Raw genomic sequence first — 20,505 nt, forward strand, 5'->3', positions numbered from 1 at the left:
CTCACAGACAGTGTTGTTTTTTATATAGGAAGTAAAGGCAAAACATAAAACCACAAGTTTCCTGACACGACTCAAAATGTGAAAGTTAAAAATAAGATCTCCAAACTGTTATCACAAAACGTAGAAGCCTTATGGTCGGCTTATTTTTTAGAATTTTTGAGTCGCACAGAATGTGTAATACAGCTGAAAGGTTTATTGTATCCTTGCGTTTGTAAAGAAAATTATCTTCTACTGGTAAAATACCTCTTTCAAAAATGTTTTAAAAGTTGTTTTGTAGTCACTTATTGTAAGGCAAGGCAAGGCAAGTTTATTTGTAGGGCACATTTCATGTACAGAGACAATTCAAAGTGCTTTACATAAAACATTAAAAGAAACAATCAAAAGAAATAATACAAATGTGATCATTAAAATAAAATTAATAGAAAGTAAAACGATTTTAATCTAAAACAAGCCAGCATGTCTTCAGTGTGACTCTCACTGGCTCATGTTGTAAAATTTAAAGAATGCTGCACAAGGTTATGCAATCACTGGCTTGTCTGCTCTGATTGATAAAAAAGGAAATGAAGCAGTTGCAAAATAGATCTGTGCAGAGGTTTTCCCCACTATCTGCAACTGTAGTGATGGCAGTTCCTCCAGTTTTGTGGGCTTGGTGGGTGGAGGAAGCAAAATGAGGTGCAGTGTTGAGCAGCAGCATTGAAAGAGTTTTAGGATTTGTATTTGTACATTCAGCCTCTGACTTGCGCTTCCTGTAGTCTGCTGCTGTTCAAAAACAGTTTCTTTGTTCCTGGGCTTAGAAATGTTCAAATAAATCACACATTTCACTCTTAAAATAACCTTTTATAGCTGTTCAGCTGCATGAAATGTTTCACCTGTGTAAAACAAGCATTTGTTAAGTTCTGGATTAATTAAAGGAATCTTTATCTCTAATTCAATTATTCCTCTTAGACAGCCTGTTATCACTGCTAAAGACTGGAGCGAAATAATTTAGAAGCACTGATGGGGAGATGTATAACAATGATTGAGTACACAAAATTGCCTGAAGACTGAATAAGTGGACAGCTGATGAGAGGGAAAGGAAGTGCAAGTACTTTGAAGTTATAAATGTAATAGAGACTGACGTCATTTCATATGCATAAAATGAAACACATTCCACCTTAGAAAAAGGAAATTCCGAGTTTTTTTTTGTCCCTGTTTGGCGGCTCTTCCATTTGTCATTCTGACCTTTCAGGATAGAAAAACTGATGAACATTTCTGAATACTGCTGCAAATGACTTCGCTGGTATTTTTCAACCACTTTAGATGTAATCTGAAAGGATGCACTCGTGTCTGCCTGTGCAGCTGGGAGTTAAAAGGAAACCACTCGATTCTCCTGTGAATGTCATGTGAGCATAATTTATACTGGACCAATATTCCCCCACTATCAGCTGCAGCTGCCTGTTGTTAGCACTTTAAAAAATTTTTTTTTAAAAACTAACATTTTCAATTCCTCAGATGGCCCCTGTCATGATAGCCAAACACAGTACACTTTATCAAGCAGTATGAGTACAATCACTTAGCCCAGTTTTAAAATATCAAGTATCTACCAACCCTGTATCACTATAAATAAAACAAATAATCAAAAAAACAACCATTTTTTAAATTATGTCAAAATTATGAAGGTTTTAACTTTGAAAAATAAAACTACAATTTACCTTAGTATGTAATTGATTTGATCAAATTAACCATTAATATTTAGGAACTTCTAGTTTCCCATCACTATTTTTCAAAGCTTAGAAACAACACGGGTTGATATCAGACTTTTTCCCAGCAGAACATCTCATTCTAACACAGTGGTCACATGTTTCGCTCTCATGGCTGATTGGTGTTTGTGCGTTTCAGTTTGGAAATGCCTCCCGGGACGGAATTGCACCCTGCTGCGCACAAAGATAACCTACAGTCACCAGCGGTGTTACCAAAGGTGTTTTTCAAACGATATCTAATCAGAGAGTCAAACACTCACGAATAACAGAGCCGTTTAGACTTCCTGACATTGGGAGAGTCTCCTAACAGAGATTTTCTCAGGCAAACAAAGCTTGACCTCAGAATACAACGGCTTTCCCACGCTTTTATTTTACATCTTCATTGCAGTTTTCTTCCATTTTAATATTCCCCCAAGAGCACTGCAGTGACTCAGACTTTGTTGAAGATCCTTCAGTGATTACTATTTGAACAGGAAGTAGTATTAGATTATAGAAAAGCATTAAATGTGGGAGAGCTGGGGTTGTTATTGAGCTGTAAATGAGTAAATAGACACAGAAAAAAAGATGATTGTGCAAATCAGATTGTTAGATATAGATACTAAAAGAACAATATAGAATTGAACACAAGATTTATTCATATGAATTGCACAAACTTTCTGATGTCTCGTCATCACTAACAGAGCGGTTAGAAGGGGTTAGACCAAGCAGGGTAATGTTATTCCAACCCTAACACCCTCTAATGATAGGCATGCTTCAATTACAGCGCAGTAGTTCTTCCAATTTACTTTGAAGCGTGTTTACTTTCCAATGAATCATTAAAATGGACCTGCGAAGACATGTGTTAGGCAATCTAATGTGCTACATTGCTGATAGAGTAATTAATTCAGCTATCATCTGCATAAACATAATAGACATTCAGCGTTCGGCGGGATATGATAAATACCTCCTCCTTCCCGGAGTATCCGTGCGCGTGTGTGGATCTGTGGGTGTCACTGATTGGCAGTGGCATTAAACTGACCCTTTCTGAGTGTGACAGCTTTAAATCCTGAAGCTAGGAGCGTAAATGTGGTGTGTGCTCATACAGTAACCATATCTGCTGGGAGCTCTTATCAGAGAGCTTGCAGAACAAGACTGACGCCCCCCACCACCACCACCACAACCAGCACCTCACTGCTGAGCTATCAGTGGAGTTAATTGCCTTGCAGAGGAAAGGCTTGTGGGTTCTGTGAGCACGCTCTCTTCCTCCTCCTCCTCCTCATTTGGTGGCTGGTATTGGACGGCGCTTGTTTCTGGGGTTGGACTTGTGATCCATTCAGATTATTGACTTTAGCAATAGAAATAAATGGGCTTGGCAGGAAGTGTCAGGGAGAGCATTAAACAGAAATGGCAGCGAAAGGAGGAAGAGGAGGATGGAAGGAAGGACAGATGAGTGGAAGGAGGAAGAGCAGTGAAGTGGGAGCGATGCGAGGATGAGGTGGGCTGGGCTTGGCATGTGGACAGCGTGTACTGCAGGAGATGTAGAAAACAAGGTTGTTCAAGGTCTACTGTCAAAGCCTTATGTGTTATATCGGGGGGCTGATCTGATAAGGAACGGCAGGGGTTGCCAGCGAGGTCGCTTCAATCTATAGATCTGTCTTGTAATTGCTGGCTCTGACACATCAGTGCTACTTCTGCGTCATTATAACTTCAATGATCATTAGGGCTGGGTACAGCCAGAGTTGGAGGGGTTTTATCCGGACAGAGGCATAACTTTCATGAATACGAATATAAATTCTCTCTCTTTTAAATCAATATAAACGCAGCCTAAAATACACAAAAAAGCATCATATTTTCTAGGTGAAGGAAGATCTCACTAACCATTGCCCAACATTATTAAGCGAAATAACATTTATTTTTCCTAGGACAAGGTCTTCTGTGCTCCACAGTGTTTGCCACTCTGTCTTGGCTGAAAACATCAGCATCGAGCCTCGCTCTGGAGTCTGGGCTGCATGCTTAATGTGATGTGAAATGCATGCCTACTGTCAAACACAGTACATCGAGTGCGTCAAGCCCCATCTCTGTGTAAACCACCTTGGACTCTACTTTGTTTCTGCCACTTTGCCACTATAAATAAATAAATACACACACAATAATCAATGCTGGCTCTCTGGAAAGTTAAAAGACAAAACCTCTAATGAGAGATAACAATCTGGCTGTTTCAGTTAGTAATTTATGTGTTTTTTAGTTAAATTAATTTACATAATTTTTCTGTATTTTAGCAAAAATGCATAAAGATTTAGGGTAAAAAAACGGGGGTGCAGTCAGCCTTGTCATATTTTTTTTCTTTCTGCACTGGGTCATCCTCAAGAAGCCTTTGAGCATTTTTCCGCTGTCATATGGTGTCTCAGAAGGGCATCGGCGAGTTTGCGAACACATGTACTGGAGCATTTGTGCGAGTGTGCATCAGAGTGAAGAAAAGATAAGTTCTGTGGTTCCCCGTTTATTATCTCTATTTTGTGTGAATTTGCTTCAAATGCAAAAAGTGAAGTGAGATTTTCAGTTACCGCTCTGCCACCAGACTGTAGTCTTGCAAGCGTGGCAGTTTGGACAAAATAAGGCGAATGCGATGCAAACTGTAACACAATTACTAGTAACACAATCAAATTGCTTGGGTTGTTCTTGCTCAGTCGCATTACACACATTGTTTTTCTCTGCACATCCACATGCTGTATGATAAATGGTGATTGATTTAGCAGTTACTGATTGTGGAGTCAGTTACAGATTCTCAAGAAAGGGTTCATCACTCCACCAACCCTTTTTTCTTCTTATCAGATCTTTTTTTTTTGCTCTTTGCATATTGCACTTTCAACCATTACAATATGAAGCATTTGTGGTTTACAGTTTTTTCAATCCCCCAGTTTACTCAGATTTAGATAGTCAACCCACAGTGTGTTTTTCCACAGAACTACTCATCTGCGTCATAATGACCTTTTCAAGCCACAAGCATTAAAACTTGTGCTTTTCTTGTAAACACTCCCACATTTGAACTTGGAGGTTGTATTGATCATATTTCCTCCTAATAGTTTGCTCAAAGCCACTCCTCTGCTGTTTATTTTTTATTTTTTTCTATCCAACATAAATGGTGTTTTAGCATGTTTTTGTTGCATTTTAGGTCGCATATAAAAAAAATTCAGATTAAAATTGCACGTCTTAGTGTCTTTATTCAAATTATGAATCAGAAGGAGACAAAAAAGATTGGAAAAACCTTGTAGTTATTGGATACAAACTACAACCGGCAAGCCACAAGCTCTCTGCTCCGCTCCATTCTGATGTATCCACTTGCAGACAAATAGACAGAAACTGTACGTCTGGATAGCGCCAGTATTACTCGCCATTTTTATTGTTAGTTTAGGATTCTGAGGGGCTGTAAGCTGTAGCGGGAGAGAGAGTAAACAAAGAGATTATGGGAAATGAGTGCAGGCTTACTCCCTGCCAACAGTCCAGATGAATTTCTAATTAACTACTGCCACTCTGCAGAAACTGTCGTAGAAAACAACTTTTATTTTAATTTAGCCCAATTAAAAGACCAATGGGAATGCTTTTACAAAAGATCAAAAGATAATAGAGTGGGACTTAAATGATAATTATTACTTGTTTATTTGTTTGTTTGCTTATAATCCTCCTCCTTCCTCTTGTTCATTCATCTCATTTCTATGCTTTCTTTTGTAAGCATGGCTATTAGATTCCTTGATTATGACAAACATAAAGGAAAATACACAATAATGCAACCTATTAGAATCTATTATCTGCATTGCAGTGGCTAACAACATCAAACGGAGTGATTTATTAGAGAACAAGACCACGGTAATGAACTGGACAATATTAGGCCAGTAAATGAATCATTTCAGTCTTTTTTTTTCATTTCTTGCCTCAAGAAAGATTAACATTCCAGTAATTCCCTTCTTTAGACTTTTTGATGCGTGGCTGGGCAATCCCCCTCATGAAGTCACCGCCAGTGCACATAATGTGTTTGTGCTTAGTCAGATGGAAAAGTGTGCTCTCTCTAGAATAGATAGTAACTTGTTTTATTACAGCTACACATTGGCTCCAGTTGTTTATTAACAAAGTTAAAATGCCATTAGTTGACTTGTGTGGAATCGATCTCACATTCTCCCAGACTCAGGGTGGAAGGAGAACAAGGTCACACGATCCAAAGCATTAAAAAACGTTTCCTTTCTGGTGCTGCATCAGCCAACCTGGTGGTTATCCTGAAAAGAAATGTACTGATATGTTGTTTTTCTGTGCTTTCCTCTGTTTGCAGTGAATGAGTATGTGTTCATGGTTCAAGCCAGAGGCATCCAGATCAGAGAGAACGTAAAGACCATAGGGGCTCAGGTTTTAGAGCAAGTGGTGAGAGGGGCCTACAGCATCAACGGCACAGGTACAAACACAGCAGAATTCTGTGGAAAACGGTTTGATAAATCTCCTGCCATGTGAAGAATGTTAGGGATTCTCGCCCATCTGTACTGACAGGATAATCAAGCCACCATTACGAAGACGTCTAAACGCACTACCAGATCCGTGCTGTTTAATTCAGCAGAAATATATTAGGAAAAAGTTAATCTCCTCATGTCAAGCTGTGACTTCTGCAAATATTCCTCCAGATTATTCCTATGACTTCAACTTCAGCGAGAGCGATGCTCCGCCCACTGCCTACCTGCCCGAGGGGTTCACCTTCCTCTCCTCACAGATTTGCCCAGAGAGGCTCTCCTCCATGAGTAAGCCATCTGCAACTTTTTATGCCTAGATTTGTGTTCTTGTGAATAATTGTTAAATAAAATAAAAAAATGAGCACATGTTTTGCTTCTGCTTTGATCACAGATGCATACAAAGATTACAGTGCTGTATTGTTCACAGGCCCATAATTTTGTCCCACATTTCTCAGCTGTTACTTTAAGTTGGATTTTTTTTTTGTTTTTTAATATTTCCATTTTTTATTAAACATTGCTTTTTCCTGTGTGTTTGGCCTTCTTCTTCTGCTCTCCCATTCCTTTCCGCACTCAGAGGGCAGGTTGGAGGTGAACATGAGTGAAGTGTCCCTGGAGGAGGTGGAAAGGTCCTTGCTGGAGCAGCAGTCCAGCATAGCTCCAGGAGGCTACTGGAAGCCCAAAGACTGTTTACCTCGCTGGAAGGTGAGCGCGAATGCGACTCTGTCAAAAAGACGGCTTGCTGACAAACACGGGCAGGCCGGCCAGTTCAGTTACAAATGCATGCTTGCCCCATATAGGGCACAAAGGTTACGGAAAACCTCTGGCATGTTGTGCAACTGTGTTTTTAAATAGCACTCTCCAATGCTTGGTGAGGATGAGACTTTAAATTTTTTTTTTGACCTTTGTGAGCATGTTTTTGTGTAAATTTAAGCTATTCTTCCCTACATTGAATGAGGATACCCAAAAACTATAACAACAGTCATATTAAAATTGTCAATTTGGTGGCTATTTTCTGTGTTTGTTTTATAGAAGCAAACGTCGATTTAATATATTTTACAATACACATGTGAGTGCTTATAGTAACCCCCCCCCCCTCCATGGTATCAGACTGGAAAGATGAAATGGAGAGAATAATCTGAAGAGATTTTCTTTATGTGCTCTGTACGTTTTTCCAGCCTTTTCTGCTCGCCAATGTGTGTGCATTGTTTTGCATGGTCGGCAGAGCATGCATCCCATCATTCCACATCACAGACTCAAGTACAAGCAGCAAGCAAGGCATTTTCTTTTCCATTTCGCTGTGCTTTACAGTATTGCCGCGTTTCTGAACCCGTCTTTGTTTGGGTCGTTCCTTTCCTCTGCCCCTTCTTTAAAATGCGGCGCAGTTTGGACGGCCATTTTATTTCTTCACATTATACAACAGTAACTTTTTTTTTCTCCTTCGTTGCCCCAAACTCTCTCTTGCTCATTGTTTTCTTGTTTGTTTCTGTGACAAAATCGTTGTTTTGAGCTTCAAAAGAAGCAGCACAAAAATAGCCCTCCAAAGTATTCAGTGCTGCTGTATTTGATGCATGTCAGATTTTGTTGTGCAAATGAGAACTAAATGTATGTATTTCTCCTTCTTTCTACTTTGGATTGCTTAGTCTTAATGTCTATTTTATTTTCATTTATTCATGTTTTTTTCAAATAGGTGGCGATTCTAGTCCCCTTCAGAAACAGACATGAACACTTACCCATCCTGCTAAGACACCTGGTGCCAGTGCTGCAGAAGCAGAGACTTCAGTTTGCCTTTTATGTCATAGAGCAGGTATGCATGAGCCAACAGCCTTCGGCGGGAATTAACAATCACCTATGAATCCAAGCATGTACTCCCATATTTTTAAAAAAAGAGACAGAGAAACAACTTTTTTACATATTGTAATTTGAATATATAACTGGGAGTGTTTATTGGAAATGGATTTGGATAAAAAACATTTCTACCTCTGCTTCTGTGAAAATGTGTGCAATTATCAGTTACGTGTATGTGGGGTAATTAAAAAAGCAAACAGTTGCCTGTCTCCTCTGAGATGAATTACACAAAGGTTAAACCGCAGAGCTCTCAAAGAACTCCGAATGAAACAGTAAGCAACTTTTTTAGGATCTAAGAAGACCTCATTTAAGGGTGTATTCAGACATTTAGTTTGCTTAAAGTGAACCAGAATTCATTTACCCCCATAATCCAGAACACATTTTCACTCTGAATATACCCAAGCTGGACCCTGGCCCGGGACCAGGAACCGCATTGACTCATTTTTTGAGGTGGTCTGGGTTTGTTTCCAATTGGACTGAGCTTCGGTTGCTCTGAGATTCCACAGTCTGAATACGTTCCCTGCCGGGAGCGGAATAACTTAACCAAAACAGACATCGTAGCTTGACATTAGTAGACATATGGAGCAACGATGAGATACACCAACTCACTGAAATGTGGTTGGATGAATGCAGGCTCATTAAAATCACTTTTAACGTGATCCAAATTGCTTCTCACTGTTTTCCTGACAATCCACATGTCATAAACACTTATCAGTGTTCTGTCTTAGCAATCAGCTCCCCAGTAACCATCTTGCAGCCTTCCACTGTACCAAAGCAGCAGTAAAAAGTGCTATATCTGACCTTGATACAGAAATGTGTTCATCGAAATATAAAGTTTGAAAAAGTTAACTATTCCAACAAGGATTGCAAAGTTCCTTATTCCTTCTCTCATTGCTTTCCCTCACCCTCGTAATTCCAGGCCAATGAGTGAAGAGATATTTAGTCACGTGGTTTTGTTTATAAACTTTGGCTTCAAAACAGAAATCTCCATTTGACGGCAGTCTGAATACAGACCAAACACATGTTCAGGACACGATCTGGACCAAATTAAGTGGATTCAGTCTGGACCAACAGACTTTTCCAGTCTAAATACAACTTGAAATCTATTGCAGAAAGTAGCAAATAAAAAAGCTAACGGTATGGCTATTTTTGAAAAGTTAATTTAAAAAAATCAAGCATGTTTTGATATAAACGACAGGGATCAAGTTTTATTTTAACTGTGCATAATGTGTTAGTTGTACTTTGTCATGACAGTCAAGATGAAAAAACCTTTTTTATCACTTCTTTAGGGGGGTACAGAGCCATTTAACAGAGCCATGTTGTTTAACGTGGGCTTCAAGGAAGCTATGAAAGACTTGGACTGGGACTGTCTGATCTTCCACGATGTGGACCACCTCATGGAGAATGACAGGAACTACTACGGCTGCACAGACATGCCACGGCACTTTGCAGTCAAACTCGACAAGTATTCCTACATGTGAGTCTCCTCCGCCGCGGGACCGCCCCGTGCATCTCACCCAAAATGACCTGATGATGTTTTCTGTCCCCGCAAGGCTTCCGTATCATGAGTTCTTTGGTGGTGTCAGTGGCCTGACGGTGAAGCAGTTCAAAAAGATTAATGGATTTCCTAATGCGTTCTGGGGTTGGGGAGGAGAGGACGATGACCTCTGGAACAGGTGACGTTAACACATGTACACCTACACACACATGCCTCTTTGGCGGAGCAGCAGCACAAGACCGACTCCATTGTTGACTTTTCAGCGTATCTATGAGATGAGAGCGTCCAGTTGACACATAGCAGGCCTATTGTTCTCATTATTTTTCTTCCACTAGCTCGGGCCTCCGTTTTTCCCCCACCTACACCACTCAGAGCCAGCTGTACACACACTGGCCTTTTGATATACTCTCCTGCCGCTCCGTGATTGGTTTATGGATTTGCTTCCACTTGTAATACATAATCCTTTTTGTATAGAGTTACTCAGATTGTAATTGCAAATATCCCCTATATATCATGATATCTGACAACCCGGCCTTTTTTTGAAAACCTGTCACAATGAGGGTCAATACTGCAACATTTCTACAACTGGTTTGAGCATTTAGTAAATTAACAAACAAACAAACTGTTTGCGCAGGGTCCAGTTTGCTAACTACACAGTAAGCAGACCGCATGGAGAACAGGGACGCTACATGTCCATTCCACATCACCATCGTGGAGAAGTGCAGTTTCTTGGAAGGTTGGTGTATTAGTGTCACACACACAAACACACACACACAGGGTTCTAGTCAAAAGAAGGAGCTGATAATTGCAAGGAGGCTTAAGCTCATGTGATGTAAGCCAGTCACATGAAAGGCTGTGACTTTGAGAGAATTTCAACTCTTTAAAAGACTTTGCATGTGATGTGCTTTTATGCATCGGAGCTAAATTCTTAAGTGATTTAGAGTCGCCTGAGGAATTAATATTTCTTGGATTTTGTCGGAAGAAAGAAAATACAAAAAGTGTGACTCAAAAATAACTCTACGAGATACTTAGTCCCATGATATATAGTGGGGTGAGATACTTTTAAGGAGTTGTCCTCAATAGATAACTCATCTTGAGTGCATTTGCTTGTGGCTAAACCACAGGCGGTAACACAGCCTGCCAAATTCTTCCACATTTTATCCAATCTAATGAAATAAGCTGCTGCACATCAAGTCTCATCATTGATAAATTCTGCTGTTCATTGCTCATTGTTTTTTTTCCCTCTTCTGAGTGATTGTTTGTGTTTGCAGGTATAGCCTACTACGCCACTCTAAAGAGAGACAGAAAGTGGACGGTCTCAACAACTTAAACTACTCCCCCCTGATCTCCAGAAGGCCTCTCTACACCAACATCACAGTCAGCCTGAGCAGAAAGCTTGCACCCGTAGCCGACTACTGACGCAGGCAGAGCTGGACTGCAAAAACACCTGGGAATCAAAGTCCTCTGGGACATGAGCCATATCTCACTAGTTGCAGCACTGCTTAGAAATTTTTAGTTGTTTTTTTTTTTTTTCTTAGGCTTTGTTTTGATGTTTTATGTTGTTTGTACACAGAAAAAAGAAAAGAAAAAAAAAGCTGAACGGAGACTCAAATTTGTACGTTTGATTAACCGTCGAAGAAAATAGGGATTAATACTGCACTTACGCGTGCCACCATTCATCATTCATCTGTGCTTATTTACACTTCGGTCTCCACATGCCTTTTGCACCATTTTGGCCTTCAGAATCCATTCATCCACTTGTTTTTCTTACTTGTGTCTACGGCCAACGCTGCCCTGCACACTTGCTTGATTATAAGGAAAGGCAATGACAAACATGCTCATCTAAGAGCATGTGCACGCCACTCACGCATGCAAGAGTATGACTTACATATGCTGACATGATCCTAAGGCATTGAGAATTTTTCTTTTGTTTTGTTTTTCCTCCTCTTGCACTTCTTTTTTCTGGAATGCAGTAAACTTTAGAAAAAAAGATTTGCATGCAGCCACACACCAACACAAAGCAACTTCAAAGTGGACTCGTGCAGCTGGTTCTGCATAAGGTATGCCAAATCCGCAGTTAAATATAGTTTAAGAAGATGATATATTGTAAGTAAAATAGATTATTCTAAGTTGAAAGAAATCCTGAACTATCTCTTCGTCTGTGTTTAGTTCTTTAAATGTACCATTTAAAGACTGTGATGTTTGTGTTTGCATAGATGCACTGAATGTTCTGGCTGTGTGTTGGAGTGCAATGCTCATCCTGTTAGCAATAAGCTGCGATATAAGACAGCAGAAATCTGCCCTGACTTCCTTACTGTACAGATGCAATAGCATGGGTGCTAGCTTACCCCCTACTGGATTTACAGAGAAGGAGTGACTGCATATGCAAACTTCACATTCAGCTTAACTTTGCCTAAGCAAACGTGCCGCCCTTTCCAGAATTCATTCGCGTCTCTGTGTTCCTTTGCGTGCAAGTGAGGGTGAGCTATGCAAATAGCCGGCGTGCATCTCATTGTCAGTGCAAGGTCGTGGTGGTGACCTACAGGAGACTTTGTCTCTGAATCTTCAACACTGAGTGCTTGTGAGAGTGTGTTCGTGTGTGTGCAGCGTGTGATTCAGTCCAGGGAGAGGAAACCGGCTGCACGTTTGTGTTTGTGATCCGTGTCTTTAATGTTTACTCGTCTTTAATTTTTACAGAGGAGAACTTGAGGTAGAAATTACTTGATTGCTGTCACTGGAGTTTACAAAAGCTTTCGCTTTAATTTTTATTTTATTTTTTTTTTAACGTTGTTAAGTGTTCGCAGTAGTGCTGGCTAGCCCTTCCCTGCTTGGTTCCTGTTTTTTGTGTTTTAGGAGATAAGCAGATCAGTTATCTGTGGGTAAAAACCTCAGATCAGCTTTGTGAAGGTTTTGACTGGCAAGTTCTTCCTTTGAGTCTAACTTTAGGATAGCAATCTTCACAGAATTTTATGTTAGGTTGCTCGCTGGCTTATTTTTTTTCATATACAGCAGCAGCCTCTCCACTTTGTGTATTTGGCAGTGTTTTGTTTTTTGTTTTGTTTAGACCAAATGTTCCAATATTTAAATGTAGTTACTACAAAAAATTTCATGGAGATGTCGTCTCCACACTGTCAGTTCTCTGATCATGCAGCTAATTCATTTCACACAAATCTTGTATGCCTTGTATTCATTTCTTAAGATGTAGGACATTTAGGTGGTTTAAAAGAAAAGAAAATTGTTGTGCTCCAACAACAAAACAAGAAATAACGAGGCTGGACCTCATTCTATTTATTTGATGGACTAATTTTCTTAATTGTTTAATTTTTTTTTTTTGGTCTTGGAGTTGATGTGAAGAAGTATCAAACTTCTGTGTTAGATGCACTGAAATCTAGCTGTGTGTTTTTGTGTGGGATTGTGAACTCTGGGTCCGTGGAAACGCTGCAGTTCCGTTTCATTCTTCATCGAACTGTAATAAAACGGAACTGCACGCGCACTCCAGACCGACCACCGGTAGAAATCTTCTGAGCAGACACTTGGGAGGAGGCCATTTTGTGTGACAACCACATGAAGAGCGAAGAGTTAAGAATGCTGCTGCTCTCTGTCTTTCACTGATTGCCTCCATCGTACTGATAATCAGCGGTGCTGACCTTGCAGAGCTCCCTCTGTGGGACCTGCTCTACATGATTAGCAGAGCCCGTCTAACGTAATAAAAGCTGAAACTTCCTTCAGAATTTATCAGTTCTTGCTTTTTATGTCATCTTGATATGAAATCTGATGTATTACATCCAACTGAAAGTTTGTTTTTCCCTCTGCCGTCTTATCTTCAAACATAATTTGTAACATCTTCGTGCGGTCCTTCTTCTGGGAGGTGCTCGGTGGAAGTCAGAGTGCAGCAGCATTGGTTTTCATGTGTGTTCGATTGAGATGGCTCAACCTGTTTCAGAGGTCTAACTCTCCTCCATTGAAATTTACAAGTTTTTGCATTCTGTTTACCGATGCGTCCAAGAACGTCATTTATCTGGTTGTGAACAAAGGAGGGTTCTTTCTGTGGTTCCTGAAAAAAAAATGGCTGTATATTCTCTTTGGAAAAGTTTGGTTGCTTTAAACGATAGCCTAATACACTTGTAACAAAAAGCCAAAAGCTTTAAGTTTTATGATGAGTTTCCAGATAAAGACTGTAAATGTTCCCTTCATACAAGTCGGTATTGGGCTCAACAGATATTGAATGGCAACACTTCAGCAAAGATGCTCTTTCTGTCAGCACACTCTTTCGTTTTGAATGATTACAATCATCTTAGTTCAGTTTAGGAAAGGAGCATGCTGGGAAATCATACATCTCGTCTCAATCCTGACCAAGAGTGCTGCTCATGTTAAAATCTGGATTGATGGTGCGCCAGTTTAAATGAAGGGACCAATCTTTGGGCATCTGACAAGACTGGCAGCCTTAACGCTTGTAATTTATTGCAGTGTTTATTTTATTTTATTTTTGTTGGTTTGTTTGTTTTTTCATTCGAGTTTTTATTTTTTTATAAGCAAAAAGATGTAAATTGAAAAAAAAGAAGTGCATATCAACACAAAGATCATTGTAAATATTGTTGTTGTGTGTAGTGTTTTAGAAATTCTATAAGGTCTTAAATCACTACAGATGCTAGCATAAAGAACAAGGCTTCTGACGGGGTGGGGTGGGGGGTAGCTGGGGGTTTATCAGGTGCCATTTGAGTGCTTACACAGAAACATCAATGTTTTTTACATCACTGCTTCCAAGCACTTTTTTTTTAAATAAAAGGTCTTACCATATAAATTTTAAATTCCTCTCATAGTCTCAGAGGTGTTCTGCAGCCCACGCCCCCTCCTCTCTTCTGTTCCCAACATGCTGCAGCAGAGACACATACCATTTTCAGATTCCATTGGAAGATCAGTTTTCTTGTGTCTAGATGTGTCTTCTCTTTAGGCGTGACGGTGGGGAGGATGACACTGAAAAACACTGCAAGGCAACAGCCAAAAAAAAAAACTTTACAACATTATCAGGAAACACCCAAACCAGCGATAGAGCCCACTCCCCAATCCTCCCGTTGTTTTTCATAGAAAAAAAAGAGGGGTACAGATGAGTAAATCCAAAATCTATATAATTATACCTTCTCTGATTGTAAGGAGAGGAATTCTCCTTGATTGAAGCCATTTGAAGCCACTTGTCAAAACTTGATGTCAGCCTTATGTGAATCTGTTTGCGTATCAGCCTATTATCTTTTGATTATTAAAATTTGTATGATGGGCATTTTCTTTTATACCATCATTGTTATTGTCAGAATACACCAATAAAAAGAAACTTGTAAACATGGATGTCTTTCTGCGTATAGGTTTGCATGTCTTCTTGATGCACGCAACTTCCGAGTGTCAACAATCCAGTCTACAGTGTGGGAAATGCAGACGTGATGGAGTTGCACCTCCGTGCACAAAACCATATCTGCAGAGTCTGAAACCACACATGAAAGGTTGTTTCTCTTTTTTCTGTTTAGTGGAAAAAGCAAAACCATAATCTGTTATGAGAATTGTTCTCAACTCAAAAGACGTTTTTTTTTTTTTTTTTTTTTTATATATTAATCTTCTTTTAGAATGAAACCTGCAAAATTACAGGAATGTTGTACATTTTAGTCATGAATACAACTACACTTCTTCCTGTTTTACACTGTTCTGAAACCAAAAGTTCACATAGATTCACATTTACTACTCACCACATAGTGCACTATATAATGTGTTTGCCATTTTCTAGTGTTTCCTGGATCTTTTATTCCAAATTCGAGTCCCCATGAAAATTCCCAGAAGTCTCTGTGCATCAATGCTCACTAGACTGCCAAATATAGACCACAATGCATTGCATTTGAATAAAATAAAATTGTGTTTTCATTTTTATTAATCTGAACACTTCACAAAATACTTGTATTTATTAGATTTTTTATTTTATGAAATCAGTGATGTCATATTTGTCGTCAAATTTAAGAAAAAAAAATAGTAAGAATGGTGTCCGAATTGCTTTTAGGATTCAGGACACTTCATAGACCCGCACTATTATAGGTTTTTTTTTTTTAGTAGTTACTGGTGACTAGGAGGGGAATTCGGACCGAGTCTGTGTTTATTTTTATCACAGACATCAGGCTTGTACTTCTTGTGACCCAAAATTTGAAAGTAAAATTTCATTCCAAATGTCCATACTGAATTCCCCTGTTTTTAGTGAATTCCTCTTCACATGTGGACCCTGTGACAAACATTCCTTTTGTTCTGTTAGGAGTTGCAAATTAGAGATGGAAGTAAAATTAGAACGGGGACGCTTTGACCAGAGTTTACTATGATTCATTGAATCAGTCCAGCACCAGCCCTGTGGCATTTAGCACATTGGATGCACATCTTTGCTGAATAATAAAGGTGACGGCTGGTAATTTGATTACGCTCTAGGAAAGGAAAATGCTCTGTGGCAGAAACACGCATTAAAGTACCAGTTCAGATATTGTGGTGCCAAATAAGACAGAAGTCTGAAGCATTTATTATAATGAAATTGAAAAATAAATAAATAAAACTTCTTTATTGGTCTTGTATAGATCCTACCTGACACTCCTGCTGTTTGCCGGTTGATAACTTTTTGGCAGAGGCCTAGGAGCTGGCGAGAACAGCCCCATCCTAATGAAGTCGGGGAAACACGGTTTCGAATGCAGACACCAGTGTCACTTTGCTGCCAGATAAACACAGAGGGCAGCTCTTAAAACCATGAGAGTTCTCTTGGCACTAGTGTACAACACACAGACGCCCGTTGTGAATCATCCGCATTTATCCCCTGAGTGTTGTGCCACTCAAAGGCCTTGATGTCATCATGGTGCCTTTGCCTTTGTGTATTAGTGCAATTCTCCCTCCCAGGGTTTCTCAAAATGGAATCGATAATACAGCAGAGCTCTGTTATTGAATTTAAAGCTTGCACTGGTGCAGAATGGTGTGTTGTCACACTCTTTACAAATAGAAGCACAAATGCCCATCAAGACACATCAACTTATATTTAACAAAATAAACACAAGTACCAAAAATTTGAATTTAAAACAAATTAAAATAAATAAAAGTGCAATTTAAACAAAAAAAAAGTCAAAGAAGCTGATTAAAACGTATGAACTTAAATGCAGTGGCAAGAAAGTATAATTAGAGCAAGCTAAAATTTGATTTATTGAAAAGAAAAAATGACTTAGGATTGAAAATGGTCTCACTAAAATAGACAAATGTAAAGTAAACATAAAATTGAACAACTTTATCAGTTAAAAGTTATTAATGTGTGGCTTAAAAGTCCACTAGCAGCAATTCCTCTCACTATCAGATTTTGGGATTAATCAGTTTTACATTTAACTTTCTTCTACAATTACTTTGAAATTGTGCTTCTAAATAATGGTTTATATTAGATTCAACTTCAGTTACTGCAAGCCGTCCAATCAAGTGTCACCTTTCTACTTTCTAGGAACAAGTCCTTTTGCTGCCAATCACAATGCAGACAATTTCAATCCCAGTGAGCAAAAAATTGCCAAATAAATGCACTTTTTCTCCCCTATACACATCATGAAAACTATGATAGTCAATTCTTGTCGAGGTTTTTATGCATTTTAAGCTTTTTCTGATACTTTGTTGTCAATATGGTTTATAAAAGATACAAATGAAGGAGACCTGAACACAACGTTGGTGGAGCTTAATTTTTAATAATAGAATGCATGAAAGCCTGAAACCTGAAATGAAACTTGACAGAAAGTGAACCGTGAACTAAGACCAAACATACAGGAAGAAGAAATAAAGTTACAAGTCGGAGGACCTGACTGTGAGATGCTGAAACGGTTGATATGTGTGTTCGTAATTCTTGATTTGTAATTCATACAATACATTTTATGCATAACTGTGTGTACTTGCAATTGTCTTCAAATTACAAAATACAAAATATAATTTTAAATCACAGCAGTTTAAAACTAACTGCACTTATAAATCTGTTTATAAGTTTCTAAATCTGTTTTAAAAACACATATTTAGACTTTTTAAATATTAATTATCAGGCATATTTGTTTAAGAAAGTGGGAAAATGTCAAGTTTTCACCAGATATTATTTTACAAGCTACATTCAAAGCAGCTGATGAGAAAACTCTGATGACCCAGCATTTTAACAGCATCTAAACACATCACTTACAGATGAATGTTGGAGACATGAAAAAAGTCTCACATCAGACTTGTGCGTAAGTGCGGTTTTGTGTGGGTGTGTATGTGTGTGTGTGAGGTGATTGGTGTATAAGATTTGTAAGTGTAGTTAGTTTTAAGCTGCTATAGTCTAAAGTTGTGGGTGTGTAAATTGTCTTGCGAGTACACATAGTTACGCACAAAATGTATATATTACAAATAAAGAGTTAAGCACACACAAATCAAATTAGCTATTATCTCTCCATAAACCTACCTTTGTTGAGAAACATTTAAAAACGAGTAAATGTGATAATCCCAAATTCAGACCAGGTGAGATCATGAAGGGAGGATAGAAGAACGTGAGAAGAAAGTTTACTTCTACAATAAAACAGCATCAGAATCACACAGCCACAAAGGAGGTGAAAAGCAGTCTGTGGTCATCAGTTAGCTAGCGGAACAACTTGGTCATACCAGAGAAAAAAGGAAGACGGCTTTACTTTGCTTCAGAGCGCGAAAAACATTTTCACAAGTCTGCAAAGTGCAGATAAAAGCAATTCTTCTAAAAATGCATGTATTCTGTATCAGTAGCCCTAGTTCACAAGTGTCCAAAAATGCATGCATGCATTTATATAGAAGCAAAACATTGTTAAATGCACAAACTTTTTCTGCACAGTCTTGCGGTGTACATGGCCATGGTAGCCATTTAAAGCTGTTGTTGGTGGTTGAGCATTAGCATCCCACAAATGGTGTTAGCATCCTGTAATAGGTTTGTGCATTAGCTGGTTTTGGTTTGAGTTGAAGGTCAGAGTTAGGAAGTACTTCACTTAAGATTGTTTTAGAATACTTAACAACTTTTGCAGATATCAATGGCAGTCCTAACAACAACTGTCAGGCGGGTGTAGCACTGGGATGCTAGCCACAGCAGTAATCTGTAACAATATTTGGTGAGATTCGAGCATTTTTCATGCTCCCCGCTGTACCAGAAATCTGTTCTCTTCCTCTAATACACTTTCCTTTCATCATCACCCTCCCCCGTCTCCTGCTTCTTCTTCTTCTTCTTCAGGTCACCATCGGGACAGTCCTTTGTGTACTTCAGCTTCCTAAGGGTTGGTAGTGAACCCAGCTGCCATCAGGCCTTGGGGTTTTAGACAGTACTGCTGCTTGGCCTGTTTTCGTTGGCTTGATTGTGCATCGTGGGTATGATATGATCTGAAGCTCCTCTTTGTGCCTTGCTTGTCAGGATCCAAGGCTTAAAGAGGATGAGTGTGTAAACATGCCTTCACTTATTTATCCTCTCTGACACTAGAGTGTCTTTGGTGACAATCTTTTGCTTTCAGCTTCTTCTTGTCACCATTCTGTCCGTCTTTTTTCTCCAGCGACAGCCACCACCTTCCTCTTCACAGCATTCTCCTGAATGCCCATTTTCCCTCTGAAATTTTCCTGTCTCATTCTCAAATTTTCTTCGCCGTAGTCCCTCATCCCTCCTCTCCCCATACGGTATTTTTTCTGTCATAGCTTGCCTGTAACCTTTGTCTTTTCGATCCTCTCACTGCTTCTCTTCCAGTACATTTATCCTTGAGTCAAGCTGCTATGGCTTTCATTATTCTCAAATTTCTTTTTCCTATTTTCGTGACTGCTAAATGTTTTTCTTTGAAAACTATGCGCTGATGCTAAACAGAAGACTTGCTGACAGGACTTTTGGCACGCACCATGAACAACATTTTACAGCCGATTCCCCCGAGCTTCAGTCTCATTGAATATCTGCCTCTGCAAAACAATAATATGTTCCAGTAGTTTCCCCCAATGACCTGATCTCTTTCATACGACCAGAATCCCGTGAAAAAGCAACATTTGCTTTTTTAATGAGCTGCTGACATGCTGCCAAGTCCTATTTTATGAAGTTTTTTCGTTTGTTTGTTTATTTTGGGTCAGAGGCAACCACTTCTTGAATTAGTGCCATCCGTTTGGAGTGCAGTGCATGATGGGACATATCTGGTTCCTGCTCCATGATGACATGCAGATGATTAATGAGACAAGCCTCAGTCTAAACTAGGATGCTGAGTAAACACCCAAACAGTGCAGACAATAATAGGTCTGTCATAAATAAACATGTAGATCCTTATTCTGTGGAAACAGATACAAATGGATTTCATTTATTTTGTCATGACCAAGCTTTCGTGAACAATGAGGTATGGATATGAGCATACAGTGGAGGAAATACGTAAGTACTTAATCCCTTAATGATTATGTTGATTTTCATAAACAAATTGACAGCATGTCATCATAAGGGTAGGATCATTTGAACAGTGAGAGAGGGGACAGACTAAGTACTTTTTGTCAAAAGCTTTATAAGCTATATAGAGGTCAGACGTTGCTTGTAATTGATGGTAAAGTTTTTGAATATATCAGGAGAAATTTTGGTCCATTCTTCTTTGCAAATGACTTCTAAATGATTCAGATTGGTGGCTATCGCTTGGCAACTCTAAGCTTCAGCTCCCTCTTTTGGTCTAGAGAGTGGCTGGGCCACTCCACGGCCTTTTCCAGCCATTCATTGGTTGCCTTAGCTGTTTCCTTTGGGTCATTATCTTGTTGAAAGACCCATTTAATGCCCATTTTCCTGGAGGGATAAAGGAGGTTCTCACTCAAAACCACCCCCAAAGCTTAATGCATCCACCTCCTCGGTGGTGGGGATGGTGTTCTTGGAGACATAGACAGCCTTTCTTTTCCTTAAAACACAACAGGTTGAGTTGATACCAAAGAGCTCAGG

The 20,505-nt window shown here is 39.2% G+C and overlaps 1 protein-coding gene across 1 annotated transcript in view; it reads left to right on the top strand.

Annotated features, from left to right (window-relative positions):
* b4galt5 (UDP-Gal:betaGlcNAc beta 1,4- galactosyltransferase, polypeptide 5) overlaps positions 1 to 14,889 on the top strand; it is a 29,315-nt gene extending 14,426 nt beyond the window's left edge. Inside the window, exons 2-9 of the mRNA XM_024293065.2 lie at positions 6,040 to 6,159; positions 6,383 to 6,496; positions 6,783 to 6,910; positions 7,896 to 8,012; positions 9,343 to 9,530; positions 9,607 to 9,729; positions 10,186 to 10,287; positions 10,823 to 14,889. Of these exons, the coding sequence (XP_024148833.1) occupies positions 6,040 to 6,159; positions 6,383 to 6,496; positions 6,783 to 6,910; positions 7,896 to 8,012; positions 9,343 to 9,530; positions 9,607 to 9,729; positions 10,186 to 10,287; positions 10,823 to 10,970 (1,040 nt within the window). The 3' untranslated portion in view covers positions 10,971 to 14,889. The remainder of the gene's footprint in view (positions 1 to 6,039; positions 6,160 to 6,382; positions 6,497 to 6,782; positions 6,911 to 7,895; positions 8,013 to 9,342; positions 9,531 to 9,606; positions 9,730 to 10,185; positions 10,288 to 10,822) is intronic.
* Positions 14,890 to 20,505: the final 5,616 nt, after the last annotated feature.

Source organism: Oryzias melastigma, linkage group LG7 (genome assembly GCF_002922805.2).
Source record: "Oryzias melastigma strain HK-1 linkage group LG7, ASM292280v2, whole genome shotgun sequence".
Classification (NCBI taxonomy): Eukaryota; Metazoa; Chordata; class Actinopteri; order Beloniformes; family Adrianichthyidae; genus Oryzias; species Oryzias melastigma.